The sequence below is a fragment of the Cyphellophora europaea genome (genome assembly GCF_000365145.1).
Source record: "Cyphellophora europaea CBS 101466 unplaced genomic scaffold supercont1.2, whole genome shotgun sequence".
In the NCBI taxonomy this organism is placed as follows: domain Eukaryota; kingdom Fungi; phylum Ascomycota; class Eurotiomycetes; order Chaetothyriales; family Cyphellophoraceae; genus Cyphellophora; species Cyphellophora europaea.
The window spans coordinates 2,570,473-2,585,910 of record NW_008481808.1 but is presented as its reverse complement, the minus strand read 5'-3'; the positions used below and the strand labels follow the sequence as shown (position 1 = coordinate 2,585,910).

Below are 15,438 nucleotides of genomic sequence, written 5' to 3'. Positions count from 1 at the left end.
CTTCAAGTAGGCCTAGGTAGCAGTCGAGCAAGTGACAATATTGCGGGGGGCATGCTTGAAGAGATGCGGGTTCGGCCACTGGGTGACGAATGGGAGGCGGTTCCTCTGTCGCCCAAACTCCCCTGCTTGCAGTTGCGTGGCAGTTTAGTCTAGTCTGGCTTTCGACAAGGCAATGACAAGCTCACTGCATGCTAGGCCTGAAGCCAGCAGCGAGCTTCCTTTTGAACCCAGACATGTTACCGGTTGTAACGTTGCCGTCTGTTGATTCTGAGCTGTAGCTCCAGTGTATCGAGAAGGATCATGCATGCGTCGTAATGATTCACCCGGCGTGCGGTTCGGTGGACGTTTGGCATGTCACAGGACCCAGAGAGCGGAGACGTCACCACGACGCCGGACCCCATACACGACTGCAGCAATGTGCAGTAGAACCGATTGGACCGTAATTGCATGTGCACGAGTCTTGAGAGGAGCGGAAGTGTAAGTGAGGAATCGTAAGCTCAAGCTCCTCGCCTAAGCTTCTCTTGGAAGTCTTAGCCTGGAAGCGGCGCTCCTGGGGCGGGTCAAGCCTGTTAGAGTGTGCGTGTCCCTCAAACAACAGGGGTTCGCAGTGTGTATTGTGTAGAGCAGAGTTTTGCGGCTCCCCTCTTCGACGTCGTGCTGCAAGTGTTGCCGACGGACGGGAGGAACTATTCGCCGACGCGGCCTTTCTCTCGTCCTCAATAAGCCCGTCCCAGCCAATGAGAGAGCTCGCACACTGTTTGCCATAGGTGCACTGTACACCTCCGCACTGCCTCATCGTGGCTTCAGTCTCAATGCTCTAGATCTCGTCTTCGTCGTGTCCTCGAGGGCTGACATCCACTTCCCCAATCCTGCTGCAGATGACTTGACTAATGCCTCAACAATGTCTCGTGTCTCGAAAAGAGTGAGGGAATAACATGTTGATGCCCGAGCTGGGGGGACTTTGAGAGCACATCCACTCTGCTGGCTCAATCTCAGTTCCAACCTTCCACAGCGGCGACTTCAATTTCATCGAATTGCTAGAGCAGGATTTTGTAACAGTGACAGGACCCGCTGAGCGTCAATAGACGTGGGAACCAGGCGAGGCAAGATCTCAATTCTTTGGGCACTGCATCCCAGACAGAACACGCCTTGGGAATCATCAATGATCGCTCTGGGTATCGTTGTCCTCCAGCTCCCAGTCCTTGCGTACCTGAGACAGCCACTGGGCGATAGGGACCTTCTCAGCTTTGACCCGGAGATAGTCCTTGCCTCGTAGCTGTGCCTCGTTCATATCAAACGGAGGGACATGAAGGAACCGGTGCTTCGGATTGCAGACATTGTCCTCGAGCGAGCCGACACGGAGTTTCTGGATGCAGTCCTTGCAGAACATAACATCCAGGCAATCTTTGCACACGTACATGTCATCCGAGTATGCCCAGTCCACGCCGCAATATCCATCACAACCATAGTCAAGATCACCTTCCCAGCCCTTCTGCCACCATTTGGCGTCGGTCGTGGCTCCTTTGTCTGTTGTTGAGGCAGATCCATTGGTCTTACTTTCAGAGATGGGCTCTACTGGATCGCCATCATCGGTAGAAGCCTCCTCGACCACCAAGCAAGCTACCTTGGCATGATCCGTAGTATTCGTAGCATTCTGCGACGCCAGCACTGACGCCTGTGGTGACTCGTATCCCGGTGCACCGCCTGCAGACTTGGAGCGATTGGACACATGAAGCGGCATAAAGAAAGACCAGGCCGCAAGGGCTCCCTCATCGTCGCCACAGTACATGAGGACATAGGCAAGGCGCAGATATGCCTCCCAGTCGTTCTCGGGATCTTCGTCGGTCAACAAATCGAGAGCGACCTTGACAGAACCTCGCGACAACCGACGTGCTTGGTCGCTTCGTCCAAGTACGGATAGATGTCGAGCATATAACAGCACTGGTGACACTGATGACGCCCATGCGTCTTGCTGTGACGTGTCTTCTACCACAAGATCCATGGCTTTCTTGAGTAGCGATTGAGCATCCGCCGATTCGAGTGTATACTCTCGCATCCGCTGGAGGTAGACAGTTGCGAGTCGCTTGGTGAGCTGTGCAATGATCATGTCGGCCTTGTCGATAGCGCGAGCCTCCTGTGTGAGCTCTTCCCAACACATTATTACATCGTCTTCCTCCTCTTCAGTGTGTGCGCGTCTCCACATTTCCATACTCAGATAAAGCTTCATGTTGACACGGTATCTGGCACGCTCTTCTGGATTCTTCGCCAAGTATGACGGGTGATAGGTGTCGTCGATAGCTTCTGTGAAGAGTCGTCGTAGATAGTCTCGAGTCTTTGTGGCCTTACTTGTTTCCACAAGGATCGAATCGAAGTCCGAGTCGTCGCATAACCAATGCAGGAGTCTGCTAGAGCGCTGAATACCGAAGTTTGGATCAATACTGTTCCGCAGAGACCGGAGGATCTCGACAACCGACGAAAACTCTTCCCTGTAATAAAAGACTCGGATTTTGTCGAATGTGAACCCGTAGTCGGTGAGACCCTTCTCTCGGCTTTCGCGTATATGTTTGTCGTAGATCGCTAAGGCTTCATCGTATCTCCCAAGCTGACGATAACACCAACCCATTAATTGCCTGATATTGCGCAGCCACTTTTTGGGGCTGTTCTCTTTGGCGCTGCCGTCTATTATCCGCCGTTCGACGTCTGCAAGGACCTCAAGGGCAGCATCGTATTCTTCTCGCTCTCGAAGGGCAATACCAAGGCCCCATCGACAGCTCCACCCATCGTCGCTGAGCGGAATGGTAAGTTGGTACTGAGCTATGGCGGCATCATTGTGGTTGAACTCCGAAAACATGGCCGCCAACGCTCTGTTCCACTCGTAGCTCTTCCCTTCGTCGACATCACCGAGCGTGGCAGCAATCCACGTAAACACTTCAACGATAACCTCAGAGGAGACTTGGTAGTTTTTGAGTTCAGCTGTGCGTTGCACGGCAGGATCCCTTCGCTGCATCAACATGGTCCTATACGCATTCAGGCAGGAGAACAACAATCGTATGTCAGGGATGTCGTCAGTTGCAGTCAACAAGTGACGCGCCAGGTACTTCACAACTTCTCCTAGCAGATCCGAATCTGGAGACGACTTTGACATGAGCGACTTAACCCATCGCATGTGCTCTTCACCAAAAGTCCTTGTGATGGCCGTGTCTCGGAAGAATGAAAGGCTAATGTCAACGTTGTCGTCGGCGAAGAACCAATCCGTTTGCTTTTCGAGTCTCTGCAAGTCCCACCATCGCCCAATGGCTTCTTGGTCTGTGAAGAGTAGGAGAAGCAATCTACCGCAATCGGTCTTTGCCACCGGACTGGTCATTGACAGGTCAACCTCTGCCATATGCTTCGGAAAATGAGTCGCCGCATAATCCACAAGCTCTGCAGTCTCTTTTTCAGGGCTCGTCAAGGCCTGCAGACAGCCGGAGAGGAGACTCGCACCGGCAGTCTCCAGGTTGACGTGAACAGAAGCCGCTGTAAAATTGAGCTTCCGCGAAAAGAAATCGTCAAAATCGAATTTGGCATAGAGCTCTTCATCGCAGACCGAGGAGAGGAACCTTTTCACTATCTTCACTTCTACCTCTTGTATCCTACTTGACGTAAGGACTGCCAGCTGTTCATGCCGAGAAGCTTCTGCAAAATACTGGCGAATGGAGTCCGACGACAAGGACACCCGCGTAGAGCTAAGAGTTTCATCGAGATGGAAGAAGGTCGAGTACTTTTCGTGGATTTGATCTCGTAGGGATCTTAGTGAGCTTTCTCGATTCGAGAGAAAAAGCGTTGCTTCGAGTTCATCGATCGTCAATGTCTGCCGCGCAGACATCACCCATAGCAGCAGAACGTTGAGATCTCGGATCTGTTGTGCCGATAGCGTGCTGTCGCACCGAGTAACTTCGCGAGCGATGGTATCGGATCGTTGTCCGCCATGTTGCGCACTTGCCAAAACTTCACGGATCTCAGCCGGCCATTGTTTGGTGGATATTTCTTTCAACAACAGACCAGCATGCACAAAGTCGCCTTTGACATTCGTGGTGAGCGTAGAGAATACCTCCTGCCGAAGCTTCTTGACAGAGTCGGACGAACCCTCCAAGAGTGACATATTATCCAGCCGATCCTGAACGAAAAGAGCCACATCAGTGCCAGTCTGAGCAGCCAAATCGAGGTTCACCATGGTTGGTCCTAATTCTGGCATTCTTTGGACGAGATCCTGCACCGTCTTCACTCTGCCTGTGAGCATGATGCGAACCCGTGACCTCTGGCGAGGAGAGTAACGCGTATAGACGGTCTTCAAAATTGAAGCAAGCATCTTGGAGGCTCTCTCGTCTGCGTGGTCCAGGCCGTCGATAACAAGAAAGAAGACATCTGTGCTCTTGTAACAGAAATCCAGTAAACAAGAACACAGCTCTTCCACGTTGTCCGGTTCTATCCAGGATTCGCAAGACAAGGCAAGATTCTTGCGATATACAGGGTCCTGCGCCAGTTGCGACGCCAGTGTCTTCAAGACTCTGTCAATCGATATACCCTCGTCGTCGATGCCGTGCATCCCTTTCCTACCCCGAGACTGTAAAAAGTAATAACCTACGGATGTCCTCGAAGTTTTCTCGAAGGTTGCGGCTCGGCTGGAGTGTGTTTGTAATTCGTGGATGACGGTGGTACTGAGAAAGCTCTTGCCATAACCTTGATCACCACTAAGCAAGACCAGGTTGCTGGAAGTTCTCGTGCTATCGGCCCATTGTTGAAACATCTCAGTCTCTTGCAACCACTTGCCAGTGCCCGGAACCACTTCAGATCTGTGCCTCTTGTATATCTCGAGCTGGCGGTCAACATCGGGTTGAGTGCCAAGAGTATTCTTGATGAGCTCCATCTGCTTGTTTTCCACGCTTTCTGATTCTCGTCGCGACAAGTCATCTGCGATCCGGTCAACTGCGGATCGGACGCCAGATAGACCTTCACTGGCTCCTTCAAACCCTTCTTTGACGTGACGATAAGTCAAGGCAGCATTCATGGACGTTTCGCGCTCAACCAACTTCCGCAGCTTGATCAGCTCCGCCTTGACACCCTCATCGTCGTTGAAAGCGAGCGCCTTGAGGTATTTGACAAGCCTGTTACCGTTCAAGACTTTGATAGATAGCGCACAGATCGACAACATGGTCTGCAGAAGCTCGTGAACAACCTTTTTCAGGGGCGAATCGACTTCCTCCATTTTTCGGTAGATGTCAAATCGCTCAAGAACATCAGAAGATTCCTCGAACAAATCGTCAAGATTGTCGAAGATGTTTCGGTAGGAGTCACCAGCCTGGATCAGCAAGACGATCGCTGTGAACACGAGATTTGAAGGTCCGAGTAATCCGCTTTGATCTTTAGATGCCACGAACCCAAGCGTCCTGATACATTCCAGCGTTCTGCTGAGCGTTCGCTTGAGGCCCTGATACTTTCTGCTGGCTTCCGCATCGTGATCACGCTTCAGCTTGAGCTGTTGGATGACGTTCTCGGTGGTTAGAACGACGCCTGGCTGAAGCTTGATCCGGGACGTACGCTCGAAAGCTTCGAGAACATCGTCCCAGGCTTTATCAAAATCGTAAGGATCGTCCATTCAGGGTCAAGTTCTGGAAGTCCGACGAGTCATAGTTGCCGATGGTCGAAAAGTACGAGATTGATGAACCGTGATATACATCAATTGTGTTCATGAATTCGAGAGGCGGGCTGTATTGCCAATCTGGTGTGCATGTGCCCGATACGCCCCTGACAGGCGCGGGAGATGCGCCTAAAACCAGATCTGGCAAGGTTGATTGAAGGCTAAATATTGGTCCAGCAGGGATAAGTCCCCCGCAATTAATATCGGGCATGGGTCGATTGCTTGCTGCGTCTGTCGCGTACACGGCATCGTGGCGACACGAACCTCCTGAGTGCGGTCGTTAGGACACAGGTCGAGTGAATGTCTTGCCGTGGCTCGAACTAGGCGGAATGGTACAGCTTGACGCTACCGCCAGCTGCTTCCGGTACCAGTCCTCCAACCAAGTCCAGCAAAACCAGAGCCTCTCCCTAAGCTGCCTCCGGAGTCTCTTGCGTTGACAGCCTTCCGGCGGCCTTGTGTGCCTTCACTAACCCTGACTCCGTCCACAATCTTCTCGAGGCTTGTCTCGACAACTACTCCACCCACGATCATTTCGCTGAGGACGGCGTGGAGGGTTTCGAAGCCGAAGATCAGATCCAGCTCGCACACGTTCTCAAATAGCCGATCGAGTGCCTCGACGAACACCTGAATGAAGTCTATGAGGGCAAGGGGGGACTCGGTGGACGTAGAGATGAGGATAAAGTAGAGGGTAGCGTAATGGCGGTAGGTGATCTGGGTAGGCACATCTGGGGATGAGGCGTTGCCGTTGGGAGCGAGCAGGGGCGGCAAGGGCAGGAAATTACATGCGGATGCAGGTCGAGCAGCCACAAGATCGAAAATCTGCTTCAGTAGTGTCTGCTGTGTTGCTGTGTCCTGTATTCTTGGTGAGCGGGACTGTGCTTGAAACGATAGCGGGGTGCCCTGACTAGCTGTGTATAGAACTTGGTCAGCCGGGGCTGACCGTTGTTGTTGAAGACGAGCACGGCGCTGATCATTATCCTCGCGCAGAGATCACAGGGAAAACTCGAGTTGGTTGAGTCTTGAAGAATGGTAAAGTCGGCGAATCTTCTGGTTGAAGTGCCCGGGCACCGCGGGCAGCATCAGCGCCCAGAGAAACGCCAAAATGAACAAGCCTTCGGTTGTAGCCGCAGGCGACTTTACTGCCTGCAGGAACGACCTGACCTGTTTTCCCGAAGCTGTTCGTGTCCAGTGCAGGGAGGGTAATTCTCTGTGCTGATATGCTTAGCCCTCCTTGCCCATCATGTCGTCTCGCCGTCAAAGCTCGACTCAGGAACAAAGTCCTAGCACTACAGCTATCTCGGCGTGCTATCAACTCGAAATCCTGGTACTGGGACACCACGCCTCCCAGTGATCAGCAGCTGGCTGCCGCACGCTGGTTTTTCAAACAGCACCCCCCGAGGAAGCTGTGGACCGCGACTGAATGGCGCAAGAACAATGAAGACCCTACTGGTGTCTTAGTACCCGAAGTGGCTTTCCTCGGCCGCTCTAACGTGGGCAAGTCATCTCTTCTCAACGCCGTGCTCGACAGTCCTGGCCTTAATCGAGTCGGTCCTCGCCCGGGCAAGACCGCGCTATTGCACGCATGGGGTCTATCTGCCACCAATCCTACCACAGGTGGTGCACTGAGAGGCTGGAAAGGCCAGACAGATACCCGCGTTGCTGTACTCGATGCGCCAGGGTACGGTTACGCCAGCAGGACTGAATGGGGTGCTGAGATTGTGACATATCTTAAGAGGCGGAAACAGTTGCGGCGAGTCTTCGTACTCATTGATGCTGTACACGGCGTCAAGAAGCACGACGAGCAAATGCTGGACCTACTCCGCGACTCGAACATCCCACATCAGCTGATAGCCAGTAAGATCGACCGACAGAAGCACCTAGACGCATCAATGCAGCGGCTCCAAGAAGTCGCACAGCCTCGAGGATCCAGCAATGCGTTGGCAGGACTAGGAGAGATCCTTGCTGTTGGCGGGCTTGAGGCCCCCAAAAACAAGAACATTGGGGTCAGCGATGTGCAGTGGGCTGTTCTTCGCGCAGCTGGAATCGACGGGTTTGCCGTTGAGAACTACCTCCGCCTGGCAGGCGAAGAGGCTATGAAACACTCAGCAGCACCAAGGTCATCGAACGCCAGGTCTCACCTTGGTGAAACCGAAGTGCTACCTCTTGCACATTCACAGACCTCCGACCGCCCGCCACGTGCTACTACACTCTCCCAGTCTGCTGAGGCTCCGCAAAACCCCAGACAACACAGATCCGCCGCAGTGAGAGACCCGGTCATGGAATTCTTGGAACCCGAAAAGCCTCTGTCAACCGAGCTGAAGCCCCGTGTGTATCGAGGCATGGATGCCCTGGAAGAAGCGGTGGGCCTGAACCCAGGCGTCAAACATCGACCTCGCACGGCAGCTTCCCGATCAAGAACGGTCGCAAGAGCTCGCGCGTCCAAGGTCAATCCTCTCAGAGCACGTGCAAGATAATTCACGACCCGATGTACGTTAACACCCATACTATAGCTACCACGCACGATATGAAGTAGCAATGTATAATCAATCAGTCTTCTTCTCATCAGAGCCCACTCGACTCCGACGCCCAACAACTCTCGTTCTCTATGCAATTCTATATACAAATTCTAGCTCTTCTGATGCGCTGTCGTGACTTCGTAACATGATCGACCCACCCATCTGGCGAACAGCTAGCTAGGTGGTGTAAACATTTGTCCTCCTGAACAATAAGGGAAACTAGATCGGGCGCGGTTATTGTTCCACACAGATAGTATGCCAGGACCAGCCTGCAGCCTCCAGCCTTCTCTTGTCGCAAGAAAAAAAGGCGGCGATAATCAGTCCTGTGCGTCTGTGTTGTTCTTCAAGCTGCGCTCCACAAGAGAGCCGCGTGATGTCTGGATCGCCAGCCTCGTCGAACAGCCGCTCAGGCGCCTCACATGTTCAAGAGACTGACTCTTCCTCTGCCCATCGCAACTGGACTCTGATTTCCCTTGTCGCCCAATGCCACCGCGTCGCCATCCACGCTGCCGCCGATCCCACTATCGGTGCCGCTCGTGCCTGCAGGGTCGAGGTCGATATCCCAGCCGCCCTCCTCGCCTTCGAGGCCATCGTCACCCTCACTCCAGCCCTTCTGCTCGGCGCCGCGAACGTTCCAGCGCAGGGCGCGCTGCACGCTCTCCACCCACTCATTGCCGCCGCTCATGACGGTGGGGAATGGGTACTGACTTGCCTCAAGGGTAACATAGTCGCCCTGCTTGAGCTCGATGCGGCCCTTGCCGTCAAAGGACGCGTACGCGCTGCTCCTGCTCTTCGTGGGGACGGCAATACGCAGGCTTAGCGTGTCCGAGAGCACCATGGGCCGGAAGCTAAGGGAGTGCGGGCAGATGGGCGTCAGCAGAATGGCGGGGATACTGGGATGGATCAGGCTGCCGCCGGCGGACAAGGAGTATGCAGTGCTGCCTGTGGGGGTGGAGAAGATGCAGCCGTCGGCCTGGACGATAGTAAGCAGTTCGTCGTCTCCATAGAGCTCCAGGTTTGAGACGTAGGCGCTCGGTCCGCGGTCGATCACCATCTCGTTGAGGACTTCAAATTGCTCGCCTTCTTCTACTGCGCCTTTCTCGGCGCCAGGAGACGTGTCAGCGCGCCATACCGTGCAAGTGAAGCGCATGCGGAGGTTGACGCGCATTCCACCATCGCCCATGATGCGGTCGAGGTGTTGCTTGAAGTTCGTGAACTCAAAGTTTGTCAAGAAGCCCAAGCTGCCAAGGGAGAAAGAGAGAATTGGTGGCACGATACGCTGAAAGAGCCAGGATGTGAAGAGCACGGTGCCGTCGCCGCCGAGAGTCAGGACCAGATCGAACTTCTCGGGCGAACTCCAGCAAAGGTCTGGTGTCCAGTATTTGAGCATGTGCTGGTAGCGGCTGTCGCGAGCAACAAGACCAGCAGCGTCGAAGCGCTTGGAGTGTCGCAGTTTGGAGTCAACGTAGACGGTGATGCCGACGTCTTTACCGTAGCGAGGCGTGGATAGGAGCCATTCGGCTAGGTCGCGGGTGAGATGTACGAGGGAGTTGTCCCGGGCTTTGGTGACTATCATGACAGTACGAACTGCGCGTTTCAGCGGCTTACGTTGCAACTGTTTGGCGACTTCGCGAACACCGTTGGCAGTCTGCGTCAGACGAGAATGGGAAAAGGAATCGTCTTCAATGGACATTTCATCGACAACCTTCTGGAGATCGACGGCGCCATCAAAGCGTTGATGGAAATAGCAGGGCGACTTCAGCACTTGCGCCGAGGTGGTCGGCGACCACGCAGGCATGCCATTCAGATTCAAACCGGTGACATTGGTTGTCGGACACGGCGAGTTGGAGCCATTCGAGGAGGTGTCGTTGATATCATCGAGGGCTGAACGGATTGAGGGCATTGGCACTGTCATCGGGGCCGTTGGGGGTCCGGCAGGCCTGGAGGCCAGGGCTTTCAGGATTGTCTGCGTAGGGATATTGGGAACGTCTGTAGAACGCGCGTTCTTTCTATGACCGAGGAAGGACTTCGGTATCCGGAAAGACCGGGGAGTTGACCGCTGCGTGGTTTGCGAGGCCTTCGATGCTGTTGTGAGGGTTGGACTGGTGAGCTCGGCGCTCGAAGATAGTGGAGGAGGGGCCGAGGAGGGTTCGTCCGTCGGTCGTGCCTTGTGGTCTATGGGATCAAGTTGTTTGGCATACTGCTTGAAAATCGTCTCGCCAACACTCGCGACTGTGTTTTCTGGGCCATTTTGCTGAGGATGCTGTGGCATAGAAGGAGAAGAATGCCTAGGCGACGGTATGCTGTGGTACGGAGGTGGACAGTGAGGTGTGGATGCGGAGGTTGCCATGTCGTGTGCGGCTTTCGGGATCGTAAACTCCGTGACAAGCTACGGCGTGCTTTGCAGGATTATTACACTGCTTCCGAAGGAGAACCCGGATTAGTCAAGAGCAGTTATGTACTCGATGGATTGAAGGAGTAATCGATGGTCAAGGATCAATCGCAGACCTGCTGCGTTGAACGTAATTGAACTCTGTAGAGAGCACTGGTTCGGACATGACGGCTGTGGCAGGAGGAAACTTTGCTTTAAGATGTTTCCCGTTGCCCTGACATGACCTCGGGGAAGAGGTTGAAGCATGCTGAGAAGCTCGGCACGCTGGAGGAGGCGGGATCCCAGCAATCGGAGCTCGATGCGAGCCCGCGACGCGAGAGGGGTTGTGCCGATGGGGCGATGTGGATTGGGGTGGGTTTAGGGTTCCTCAACAGCCCGTGGCGGGTGGGGGCAACCCCCGGCGGGTCCGACTTCAGGGGACTCTGTAAATAGCCGCTTGTCCACACCTCAAACACCTTGGAATGCCTGTAATGTCGCTGTCACTGCGGCGCTGGAGCCATAACGGTCACTAGGCAGCGCCAGACCGTCTTATCAGTATCACTCTGTTGCAGAGTGCGCTGATTCGGGGGTCTCTTGTCACATCATGCCTCGCCTGGGCCTTCTGGTTGTATCTCGAGCGTCCATGAGGCTCCGCTGCCGTCTATTCCTCCCTCCCCTCCCCTATTTCCCGCCGTAGCCCCTCTAGAACTCCCGTAACACCATCCCCCTGGCCTTCGACCAATAGTCTCGCGGTCTCGAGGGCACGAGTCCAATCCGCCATCTTGAATGCTCCCTCGCTTTCCGCAAGCACGACACCTCCTGTTCCATCTACCGCGAACACATGCATGCTTCGGCATCGCCTTCTGTCCTTGACCCTGGGACTCAGAAGGCACGTGCCGTCGTAACCGACCCCTATGAGTGCTGATCCGGCAATCTGCTTCATTTGTACTCCAGCGTCCAGGCAACCAGCTATTGCGGCATTAATGGCTGATGCCAGGACTGGAAGGTACGTTTCGCCTTGACCACCTGCCTTGATCCCACCTGGTAGGTCTTCATCGACCTCGACGCTAGTGATTTGAAGTGTGACTTGCAAGAGCATTCGAGGTGTTTCCTCTTGCCGAATAATCGATTGAAGTGTCTGTTTCACTAGGGACTCAACGTGCCGTTCCTTGACCAAGCTCACGGCATTGGCTGGTCGCAAGTTGACTTCGACCAGCGTTGAATCCGGCAACTCATCCGAGCGGTAGGGCACTTCGACTGGATAATTGACGCCGACTGTGATGGTGTGAAGACCGTTGGGTGAGGTGTAAGTGGCCGAGCCGTCGCTTCGAAGTGGATGTAGAACAATCTGGGCAGGTTGTTTCGCCATGTTCCTCTTTTTCGATGTTTTCAAGCGGCCCAGAGCGCAAGGTTCGCTCGTGTTTGGCGCACAATGGCAAGGCTGAAGTTGATCCTTTGATGATGCTCGCTTCCGTTAGACAAAAGGGTGTAAGCATGCATGTCCTGTCAAAAGTTGCAGACTCTTTGTTTGAGCAAGACGCAACTTGAAGTCTTGCAGGCCTTGGCAAGGCTGGTTTTTCCAGGAGCCATACAAACATCTTATCTATACCGAGAAAGACTAAAGGGGGCAGTAATTATGCATCCAGCAGCTGAGGGCTATTTTATTGTTGTACATTCTATTTCTATCATAGTAAGAGCTGGATCTAATCTGGCAACATGCGCATTGCCGCCTCGAAGACCAAAAGAGCAACGCCATTGGCCGGGAATGCTCGCAGGAAGCACGGTATAAACCCTCGCCAGAACCCCCTGTAGCCTGCTTCTCTATACGTCAGTCGCACGGCCGACCTCCAGTTCTTGTACCGGCGCTGTCCATCACCGAGCGGCCCTCCTAATGGATCGGTCATTATCCGTTGCTTCACCACATCGAAAGGATAAGCCGTTAACCAAAATATCTGGGCTGAAAGCCCTCCCGCCCAGAAGTTGATGGCAGGAGTCGAAAGCGATGTGTGTTGTCGCAAGCCTTTGGTGAAAATGTTGTAGCTTGCCCACCAGAAGAAGAAAAATGAGCGAAAAAGCGTCGTTGCGACTAAGCCATGATAGAGTCCTCGTATGCCATGAGCTTTAACGACACGCTTTGTGCAGTCGATTGGACCACTATAAAACCGCTCGCTTTTCTTAGCGTACTGAATTTGTAGGCGCCCCTTGACTTGCTCAAATGGACAGGCGATAATCGACACAGTCCATCCAGCCAGGGTTCCAGCAAGCCCGTGTCCAAGGGCTGGCAGCTGCTCGTTCACACTGTGGACGGAAGATCCCCGCGAGCGAGGGGAATGGCTCGTGAACACATGCTCGAATAGGATCTTCCGATAGATGGTGAGGCTGCCCAGCATAATTGAATCGCTCGCCATCCACCCAAGTAGTGGAGGTGTAGCTCCTTTGTAGAGACCATTGAAACCTTCTCTTCTCAGTGTTTTGAGCAGACAATCCCAGGGCCCTTGGAAACGACCCTTGTCCGACGTTTGCAGGCGGACTTTGATCGTATCGAAGGGGTGTCCCACTGCAAGCTTTGCGGCGCCGGAAATCACTCCTGCTACAAAACCCTTGTAGCTGCTGTGGCCGACCGACTTCGAGGGCGCTTCATCGACGGTTACCTGAAGTAGCGTATGGTCGCGTTGATGAGCAACATGACTATCCAATGTGAGATTATGTGCAACACACGCCCTCAAGACTTACCTCGCACGTGCCACGGACATGACCCGGAAGCTCAGCTAAGTGACCGTCGAAGCGATGCACCCCTTGGCGAAGCGCATGCTTGGAGTGCATCTGATCCCCGGACAAGAAGAAGACGCATAAGCCCTTCAGCGCAAGTCATTGACGCCTTCTCACTGAGATAATGGAGTCGGAGATATGGTACTTGAGCCGGCCGAAAAACTGGTTGATCATGACGTCGATGACTGGTAAGCGGTGGTTAAGAAGGGCCGAAGCTCTCCGGGGCACGTTGCCCTTAACAAGCGTTTTCCAGTTGGGTGCCCACAGCCCAGGCACACAACTTTGCGTGGGCGGACCATTGCGCCATGTCTGGGTTTGTAGTAGCTTCAGGTAAGTTCGTTTTCTCATATATATAGATTCGTTTGCAATCAGGAGAACGTAGAGTCGCTCTAGGTTCATCATCTTGTCGGCGCGGTATAGAGTCTGTCGTTACAACGCTGAGCTACGGCGAACACTATGGAAAATTCACAGAGCACCAGCAACGGTACCTCAGGCCGCCAGTCCAAGAAAGTGTGGACGACTCTCATCACAAACACACAATACCTGTCAGGACTGCTCACGCTTGAATATTCGTTAAGGAAATACGACACCAAGTACCCACTGATTGCCTTATACACGGACTCTTTTCCCGCCGAGGGGCACGAAGCCTTGAAGAGGAGGGGCATCATAGCCAGAGAAATCCCCTATCTCCTGCCTTCTGTGCCCAAGGAGTACGCTCAAGATCCTCGCTTCTACGACTGCTGGAGCAAGCTAGCTCCATACAGCCTGACCGAGTATGACCGGGTTGTGCAGCTGGACAGCGATATGCTGGTGCTGCAGAATATGGACGAACTTATGGGCCTTGAATTGGATCCACCCGAGATGAATGGCGACGGCAACAGGGTATATGCTGCCAGCCACGCTTGCGCATGCAACCCGTTCAAGAAACCTCACTATCCAAAGCACTGGGTCCCGGAGAATTGCGCTTTCACATCTCAGCACAGCACGCCTGCACAGGCTCAGACGGAGGGTGCTCCCCCAACAGCTGGCATAGCGTGTCCGAACGGTGGGCTTCAGGTGGTCAACCCTAGTAAGGGCACTTACGACAAGATCTTGGACACGCTGAAGAACGGGGACTTGACTGGCAGTTACGACTTTGCAGACCAAAGCTTGCTGGGCGAGCGCTTCTATGGGAGGTGGGTCGCACTGCCGTACGTCTACAACGCTCTGAAGACGTTGCGAATGAAAGGCGTCCACGACGCCATCTGGAGGGACGACCAAGTCAAGAACATCCACTATATTCTCAGCCCAAAACCGTGGGACGAAACTCTGGAGACGGCGACGAACGAGACGCACAAGTGGTGGCTCCAGTTGAATAACGAGAGGATGGAGGCGGAACGGGCTCGAGGAATCAACGATGGATTCTGAGCTGGCATGATGTCCTTCCAAATCTGTCTGATAGAAGCCTTCTCATGCATACCGAACCAGTTCCACAGCTTCTTCTGCCGATTTTCCGAGCTGCAGTAGCTTTCTCGAGGCAGTTCCAGAAGCCCTGGACGGGGAGTCGACGGCATCAATCCATGGAAGCAAATGCACGATTCCCGGATAGAGTCAAAGTGAAGCGAGGATTGTTCGCGTGGTTCGCTAAGGCGGCGACCAGCAATAATACGGAGTATAGACTTCAGCATAGCCATGACCTTGTTAGGTACTCCCTAGCCTCCAGTTCTTGGGGCGAGCAATAGTAGAAGTTCTGACGTGGGCTGTCTACATGGACTTGCAGCTGTCAGCAAAGGTTTACAAACGCTTTTGCGACGGCTTATTTCGCTGCGTGGAAGAGAGGTAGGACGTATGCCACTGGGCTGGGATGTTCTGAAGTCCCGCGCAACATGATGCAGTCACTGGATCTCATAATGCAACAGCGTATCCTATTCGCAGCCCCAAATGCGCAAGGACGCCCAACGCCCGATGAAGCCAGTACCGACGACGACGAACGAAGGAAGCAGGTCTTGCGACCAATGTGCATTTTGCGGAAACATTATGAGCCAGTGAAAAGCACCGTGCAAGCGACGAAACAGGCACTAGGCAGCGCCCGAGGAACCCAGCTGCCGTCAGACACGCTGAGGTTT

At 53.9% G+C, this 15,438-nt stretch overlaps 7 protein-coding genes across 7 annotated transcripts; 2 read left to right on the top strand and 5 right to left on the bottom strand.

Annotated features, from left to right (window-relative positions):
• Positions 1 to 1,159: 1,159 nt before the first annotated feature.
• HMPREF1541_02482 (uncharacterized protein) lies at positions 1,160 to 5,635 on the bottom strand (the record flags this gene model as incomplete). Its single annotated transcript, XM_008716837.1, has 1 exon — positions 1,160 to 5,635. One exon carries the CDS (start codon positions 5,633 to 5,635, stop codon positions 1,160 to 1,162), a length of 4,476 nt encoding a protein of 1,491 aa, XP_008715059.1.
• Positions 5,636 to 6,022: 387 nt separating this feature from the next.
• Positions 6,023 to 6,651, bottom strand: HMPREF1541_02481 (uncharacterized protein; the record flags this gene model as incomplete). Its single annotated transcript, XM_008716836.1, has 2 exons — positions 6,023 to 6,529; positions 6,583 to 6,651. 2 exons carry the CDS (start codon positions 6,649 to 6,651, stop codon positions 6,023 to 6,025), a joined length of 576 nt encoding a protein of 191 aa, XP_008715058.1.
• A 243-nt stretch (positions 6,652 to 6,894) lies between these two features.
• HMPREF1541_02480 (ribosome biogenesis GTP-binding protein YsxC) lies at positions 6,895 to 8,151 on the top strand (the record flags this gene model as incomplete). The annotated part of the gene is made up of 1 exon (XM_008716835.1): positions 6,895 to 8,151. One exon carries the CDS (start codon positions 6,895 to 6,897, stop codon positions 8,149 to 8,151), a length of 1,257 nt encoding a protein of 418 aa, XP_008715057.1.
• A 457-nt stretch (positions 8,152 to 8,608) lies between these two features.
• HMPREF1541_02479 (uncharacterized protein) lies at positions 8,609 to 10,465 on the bottom strand (the record flags this gene model as incomplete). Its single annotated transcript, XM_008716834.1, has 1 exon — positions 8,609 to 10,465. One exon carries the CDS (start codon positions 10,463 to 10,465, stop codon positions 8,609 to 8,611), a length of 1,857 nt encoding a protein of 618 aa, XP_008715056.1.
• Positions 10,466 to 11,225: 760 nt separating this feature from the next.
• HMPREF1541_02478 (uncharacterized protein) lies at positions 11,226 to 11,933 on the bottom strand (the record flags this gene model as incomplete). The annotated part of the gene is made up of 1 exon (XM_008716833.1): positions 11,226 to 11,933. One exon carries the CDS (start codon positions 11,931 to 11,933, stop codon positions 11,226 to 11,228), a length of 708 nt encoding a protein of 235 aa, XP_008715055.1.
• Positions 11,934 to 12,267: 334 nt separating this feature from the next.
• HMPREF1541_02477 (uncharacterized protein) lies at positions 12,268 to 13,317 on the bottom strand (the record flags this gene model as incomplete). The annotated part of the gene is made up of 2 exons (XM_008716832.1): positions 12,268 to 13,252; positions 13,298 to 13,317. 2 exons carry the CDS (start codon positions 13,315 to 13,317, stop codon positions 12,268 to 12,270), a joined length of 1,005 nt encoding a protein of 334 aa, XP_008715054.1.
• Positions 13,318 to 13,789: 472 nt separating this feature from the next.
• On the top strand, positions 13,790 to 14,740 carry HMPREF1541_02476 (uncharacterized protein; the record flags this gene model as incomplete). Its single annotated transcript, XM_008716831.1, has 1 exon — positions 13,790 to 14,740. One exon carries the CDS (start codon positions 13,790 to 13,792, stop codon positions 14,738 to 14,740), a length of 951 nt encoding a protein of 316 aa, XP_008715053.1.
• Between the last annotated feature and the right edge of the window lie 698 nt (positions 14,741 to 15,438).